Here is a 7,197-nt window from a genome sequence, read left to right as displayed (position 1 = left end):
GAAATAAAAATACTTTACCTATAATTCCATCCTTAGATCTAATTCCTTGCTGTGATTTTGAAAAAATGACATACACTTTTTGTGCATTATATGTACGTCAATATAGTTTAAGTCATATTATATATAAATTTTGCATTTGGCTTTTAAAAAATATAAGACAAACACAAGGTTTTTATTAACATAATTTTAAATACCTGCCTGATATTTTACTTAAATATCGTGTTTAGATTTCCAAGGTTGTGCTATTATAAATCATGTTACTCTGAACATCTATTTTTACACAAGCTTCATCCACATTCCGGGAACATTTTCTAGAAGGTGGAAATAAAATTGTGTTATATTATGATGTGTATTCTTGAGTTTTTGTGTTGATTCATTTCCTAGTAATCAGGGAATGTCCTTAAGCAAAGCATATTCTGCATGTTTGTTTGCAGTTTGAGAAAAGTTACTGTTTAAAAATAAAACCTTGTTGTTTGATGTTCTCCTTCTAATGCGTATTTAATCCTTTTTCACACTTTCACGTCTGAAGGTGGGCCTAACGACATTACCGTTAAGGGATAAAACTTCATTATTTTGACTCGGACACTAATGTGTTCTTATCATGTGCTTCTTGAATGAGTTTTCTCTTCGGGAATCTTGGAGCGTTCTGTTACAGACTTCCTTTGAACAACAGGACATGAAATAAAACCTCGATACTTTTTACTTTTGTTTTTTAAATCTAGATACTTTTACAAGAACCCTATTTGTCCAGGATACAGCCCTTCCGTTTTCCCAGCCTCTCCAACTGGCTCCGCCCTCTCCCCGACCCCGCTTTCAAAGCCGCCCCATCGTTCCCACGCTAGCAAGTTAATGTCCTTATTTACGAGAACTTGTGTTTCACAGTCTTAACCACGGAGGTTAAGATGTCTCTGCCCGGAATTCCTTTGTTTTTAAAGTTTTTCCAGCCCATCTTTTGGGGAAAAGACCCTCAAAGTGGGACCCAGCCCCGCCCCCACCTGGCCCCGCCCCCTCTGGTCCGGGGCCTTCCATCTCCATGGTTACGCGGTGGTTGCTGCGAGAGCCCAACTGCCTCGACGGTCGCGGTGAGGGCCCCAGGACAGAAGCAGACAGACACGGCTCCTGCTGTCGATTCCGATCCAGGTCAGCCTACTCGGGGCTCCGCGCCCTTGACCCGGAGGTGTATCCCGCCAGGCGGCGAGCGTGGGGCAGCTGGCGGAGCCCAGGCGGCTGGAGGACCGCGTCCTGCCTAGTCGAGACTTAGCTCTCAGTCTCGATCCTTTAGGCTGCGCCGCCGCTGAGCTGGAACAGCGGTCCATTCCTGCCGCAGGCGCCCAGGGCTGCAGGGCGGCCCTCTAGCCACTGTGCGGGTGCCTGAGGCCTCCCGCCTTTGTTGCACTCCACTGGCTACCCCAGAAGCCGGACCTCGGGAGACTTAGTAATTGGTGGGTGGATGCGGGGAAGGTGCTGAGCCGCGTCCCTAGCGACCCGGAGCGTTGCGCATGCGCACACAGACCCGGAGCGGGATGGACTCTCCCACAGACTGGCACTCGCGCATGCGCTGCCTGCGATCCTGGCGTACTGATTCAAAGCTGTTTTAAGCGATTCCCTTATGCCGCGAACTGTTGTGACCACTAAATAGATAAGACGAATTTAGTCCTCACGCCTCTGGAAAGAAGTGAAACAAGTGCCCAAGATCTCACAGCTAGACAGTGGTCGGGTCACGATGAAATCTAGGCAATCTGGTTTCACTGGACAAAATGCCTCGTGCTTCCTACCCATCCGTCGGAAAGCTAATAATGCTGAGGAGTTAGCTTCATCTACCTGATATTGCCTTTGTTATACTCTACATGCCAAGTTCCATTGTGCTCAGTTACTAATATTCAGGAAAATCAGAAAACTCGGTCAAAACCTGCCACTTTTTCCTTAGAGTAAATGGAATTAATAACCAGGAGTTCATTTTTTTCCATGATGCATAAGTCTTACGTTTTGGTTTTTGCTTTTGTGTTTTTTTATCGAGAGTCTGAACTCCATTTTAGATGTGCGGAAGATTATTTTAAGGATCTGAGCAAGAATTGTTTTCCAAGATTCTAGTACAATTACGAAAGGTTATTTAGTGAATGTGGTTGAATAAGCATTTCCTCTTTCAAGCTGTACTCTTGGGTTTCTCATTAATTTTACCGTCCTCCCCTACAAATACTGCTTAGCCTTTTGTTTTTTGTTTTGTTTTGTTTTGTTTTTGATACGCAGTTTCGCTCTTGTTGCCCAGGCTGGAGTGCAATGGCTGGATCTCGGCTCACCGCAACCTCTGCCTCCCGGGTTCAAGCGATTCTCCTGCCTCAGCCTCCAGAGTAGCTGGGATTACAGGCGCCCGCCACCACGCCAGGCTAATTTTGTATTTTTAGTAGAGACGGGGTTTCTCCGTGTTGGTCAGGCGGGTCTCGAACTCCCGACCTCAGCTGATCCGCCTGCCTCGGCCTCCCAAAATGCTGGGATTACAGGCGTGAGCCATCTTGCCCAGCCTGCTTAGCCTTTTTTTAAATTAAGAATATCATGATAGGAATATATGTTTAGTGACCATAATTTAAATAATTGAAAATGTTAATTTTCAGATGTTTCAATTATTTGAAATCTCAATCATTGTCTTCAATAAAGTCCTTCATTTTTAAAAATAATGAAAAACAGGAGAGGCCTACATACTAATAAAAATACTAATAAGCTAATAGATGATATTATGACTCTTTACAAATACAATATTAGAGAAATCAAAAGAGAAAAAAACAAATTTGCATAAAACCACATTTTTTTAAAAAAAATTGTTGTTTTATTTAGCCAGAATGCCTCCAACTCAGGCCGAAAGTGTTATAAGGAGTATTATACGAGAAATAGGACAAGAATGTGCAGCCTATGGAGAGATTGTTTCTGAAACTCTGATTGCTTTTATGGTAAGAAGAAATCTTTTTGTGATTACTACTTTATTAAGAGCTTTTTAAAGATGTGGTGTCCATTTTTCCCTTTAAAGTCTGTGAAGCTTTCATAGATGTTTTTCAGCTTAAACATAATGAGATCATCGGACAAGTTAGTGAAAACATTTTAAAAACGTTTATAGGGCCTGTGAGTTGTAGATTTATAGAGACTGATTTAGAAGACCTTGATGAGTTTGGAAAACATCAATAATGTTCTCCTGTGTGGGAATTTTTTGATGTGTATTTTTGTTTGCCGTTGTTAAAAATTACTCATTGCTATGGTTTCTCTGTTCTTGCTTTTGGTTAAGATAACAATACACAATAAAAATACAATAAAATATACCATAGTTTCCCAACTGAAAACCTAGCCATTGCTTTCAACTTATTTCCCCATATAACTTTTCTAGCACCCCATTCAACTTTGATGTTTGTCACTTCTTCAGCCTCTAACAAGGGTACTGATGAGTTCAGTAGTAAGAAAAATAGTTGAAAAACCAATCCCAATGTAATCAGGAGGTAGTTGTTTAAAAAATGGAAACATATTAAACTAATAATATGAAATAAAATTGCTTAATGGATTCTTTCCTACTTAATGGACTCGTTCCTACTTTTTTCCAGGTGAAAGCTGTTGTCCTGGATCCAAGTAATGGCTTTAACATGGATAGAACCCTCATGAAAAGTGATGTGCAGAATCTTGTTAAGGTGATTACCCAACAGTCCTCAAATTTGCAATTACTTATTCTCAGTTGTAAACACAGTATTTGTGTTAGTCATTATTGCCTTCAGCTGCATGAAACAAAAGCCCACAAAATAGAAGTACACACGAGGTATTTTTCTCATAACACAAAGTCTGGAGAGACATAGACCCTTCTTCCTGGCTTCCTGGGGCATGCCATCCTTGCAATATGGGCATCTGATGGTCAAAAGATAGCTACCCTACCTCTAGGTAGAAAGAAGGGGGGAAGGCAAAGGGCAAAATACGTGTGCCAATTGGGTCTATCACCTTCTATCTGGAAAATAAATAATAATTTTCCCAGAATCCCTTCCATCTACTTCCGTTTATTGACCAGAATGATACTGTAAGTGACCCAGGGACATTCACTTCTTTTTTCTTTTTTAGATGAATAAATCCCTGCCCCAATCCAAATTGAGGCTCTGTTAGTAAGGAAGGAAGGGCAGGGAAATTGGGCAGGTAGCAGCATCTGCTATAGTATTTTAGTGAAACCTTGTTATTAATCTCTTACATTGCAAACATTAACTGGTTTGTCATACACTGTGAAGTTAAATAGAACTAAATTAATTTGCATTTCTCTAATGCTGAGTGATGTTGAGCATTTTTTTCATGCTTGTTGGCCATTTGTATGTCTTCTTTTGAAAAATGTCTATTCATGGCCTTTGCCCACTTTATAATGGGGTTATTTGTTGTTGTCGAGTTGTTTGAGTTCCTCGTAGATCCTGAATATTAGTCCTTTGTCAGATGCATAGTTTGTACATATTTTCTCCCATCCTGCAGGTTTTCTTTTCACTCTGTTGATTATTCATTTTGATGTGTAGAAGCTTTTCAGTTTATTTAAATCCAATTTGTCTATTTCTGTTGCATTTGTTTTTAAGTAATGAATTCTTTGCGCAGGCCAATGTCCAGCCCTAAGTTTTTTTCTGGTATTTTTATAGTTTCAGATCTTACATTTAAGTCTTTAATCAATCTTGAGTTGTTAATTTTTGTATATGGTGAGACATTGGGATCTGGTTTCATTCTTCTGCATATGGTAATCCAATTTTCCCAGCACCGTTTATTGAATAGGATGTCATTTCTCCAGTGTATGTTTCTGTTGACTTTGTCAAAGATCACCTGACTGCAGGTATGTGGCTTTATGTCTGGATTTTCTATTCTGACAATGAGATACAATCTTACACCAGTTAGAATGTCTTTAAAAAGTCAAAACATAACAGATATTGGGGAGGATGCAGAGAAAAGATGGTATAAAGCTTGTTCTTAGCAATAAGGGAAGTGATTATGACAGTCAGAAATGTTATTGGAAAGCCGTGGAAGAGAATCAAGGAGGGGCAGAAAATAAGTTATTCTCCTTGTCAGGACCGAGGAAGACTTCTCCATTCCCCTCAAGCCCCAACTCAACTACGCTGGAAAGAATCAAGTACATAAACTAACAACGTATAATTCAAGTGACAATTTTTTTCTCAACTAAAAATCATGTGGATGAGCTATTTTTTTAAAGTGTGCATTTTAGAACAGTACTTCTCTATGTGGAAGGATCCAGGTGCACAGACTTCTGCAAAAACACAGTGTCCAATCCTCAGTCTTGCATTCTCCCCGCCCTCCTCCCAGGAAAGCAGGGCTGGTGCTCAGGGAGACGGGTTGAGAGTGATGCTGCCAAGTGCCTGCCAGCTGCAGTATATTCAGCCTACAGGGTGAGCAGTGAAGGAAGTGGGGGAGGGAGGTGATGCGTAGAGATGAGAGAAGGAAAGAAAAACTGAGGTTAATATTCAATCTAAAAAGGCAAGGCAGAGAAGGGAAATGAGCCATCTATGTGGGGGCTCATGGGAGAAAACAGACCAGGAGAAGAAATATCAAGGGTAGAACCAGAGAAATTTTGTGAAGAGAGGGGTGGTAGTTACAGCAGCTTTTAAATTTTAATTTAATTTTATTTTTTGAGATGGAGTCTCACTCTTTCTCCCAAGCTGGAGTGCCGTGGCACAATCTCGGCTCATTGCCATGTCCACCTCCCAGGTTCTCAAGCAATTCTCCTGTCTCAGCCTCCCGAGTAGCCGGGACTACAGGTGTGCGCCACCACGCCCAGCTAATTTTTGTATTTTTATTAGAGATGGGGGTTTCATCATGTTAACCAGGTTGGTCTCGAACTCCTGACCTCGGGTGATCTGCCCACCTCAGCCTCCCAAAGTGCTGGGATTACAGGTGTGAGCTACCGTGCTGGCTGCAGCAACTTTTTATAAAATAAACTTAGCAGTGTTGTTCAAGGCACAAATAAATGGTAATGAGGAACTCTAGAAGAGTTTTAGACTGGAATATAAGCTTTGTGGAACATTTACCCACATTTAGACTGCCCAAACTAACCAAAACATCAGGTTTCTTGCCTTCAACTAAACTACTAGCCACCTGGGCATGATGATTATGGGTTAACTCAAGGGAAATGACTTATTGCTTAACAAATGTTATTAGTAGTAAAGATATGGAATCAACCTAAGTGTCCATCAACAGATGATTGGATAAAGAAAATGTATATACACATACACACAATGGAATACTATTGAGCCATAAAAAATGATGAAATCATGTCTTGTGGCAACATGGATGGAACTGGAGGCTACTATCTTAAGTGAAATAACTCAGAAACAGAAAGTAAAATACCACATGTTCTCACTTACAAGTGGGAGCTAAATAATACGTACACAGGGACATAGAGAGTGGAACAGTAGACATTGGAGACTTGGGAGGGTGAGAGGGGAGTGAGGGATGAGAAATCACTTAATGGGTACAATGTCCACTATTCAGGTGTTAGCTACCCTAAAAGCCCAGGCTTCACCACTACACACAATATATCCATGTAACAAAATGACACTTGTACCACCTAAATCTATAAAAATAAAAAAAGTTACTGGTTAAATAAACTATAAAGCCTGAAGTCTTCAAGGAGAAAAAATAATAATAAAAGGGGTTATTGGTAAATAAATATCAGGAACCACTGCTTTTCCCTTTATTTTTGAAAATAACTTTAGGAAATACTTGTCTCAGAAACTATAACTAGACGTATTCATGGGCTATTCTTTTCTAGCTTTGTATGACTCGGCTATTGGATACTAAAAATCCATCCCTGGACACTATTAAGATGCAAGTCTACTTTGATATGAATTATACAAATCGAGGTAACATATACTACCTATTTTTATACTTAAATTTCATATTGTATTTCAGCTAAGAAGGGCTTCATTTGGCTGACAATTAATTTAACTGTTTAATCAATTTAACAATTTAATTTTTGGCAATCTTTTGAAATACTTTTCAACTTTGAGGACTATAACAATGTTAGAAATGCTAAATGAAAAAAAAAAAACCATTGGCCTTTGTGAGGGTTAAAAGCGAATTCCAATTATTATGCTCATAATTATTGTTTCCAAGTCTATTGTCTTTTAACCTTTATGGCACTAATACATAATAATTAGGAATTCGAACAACCAGCCCATTGAAGTTAAAAGTTTT

At 39.8% G+C, this 7,197-nt stretch overlaps 1 protein-coding gene across 1 annotated transcript in view; it reads left to right on the top strand.

The window, feature by feature from the left end:
- Window positions 1-1,028: 1,028 nt before the first annotated feature.
- Window positions 1,029-7,197, top strand: part of CFAP206 (cilia and flagella associated protein 206) — a 54,976-nt gene continuing 48,807 nt past the window's right edge. Inside the window, exons 1-4 of the mRNA XM_010387959.2 lie at window positions 1,029-1,140; window positions 2,830-2,942; window positions 3,582-3,665; window positions 6,773-6,863. Of these exons, the coding sequence (XP_010386261.1) occupies window positions 2,835-2,942; window positions 3,582-3,665; window positions 6,773-6,863 (283 nt within the window). The 5' untranslated portion in view covers window positions 1,029-1,140; window positions 2,830-2,834. The remainder of the gene's footprint in view (window positions 1,141-2,829; window positions 2,943-3,581; window positions 3,666-6,772; window positions 6,864-7,197) is intronic.

Source organism: Rhinopithecus roxellana, chromosome 4 (assembly GCF_007565055.1).
Source record: "Rhinopithecus roxellana isolate Shanxi Qingling chromosome 4, ASM756505v1, whole genome shotgun sequence".
NCBI classification, from domain to species: Eukaryota; Metazoa; Chordata; class Mammalia; order Primates; family Cercopithecidae; genus Rhinopithecus; species Rhinopithecus roxellana.
This window is presented reverse-complemented; position numbering and strand designations above follow the sequence as displayed.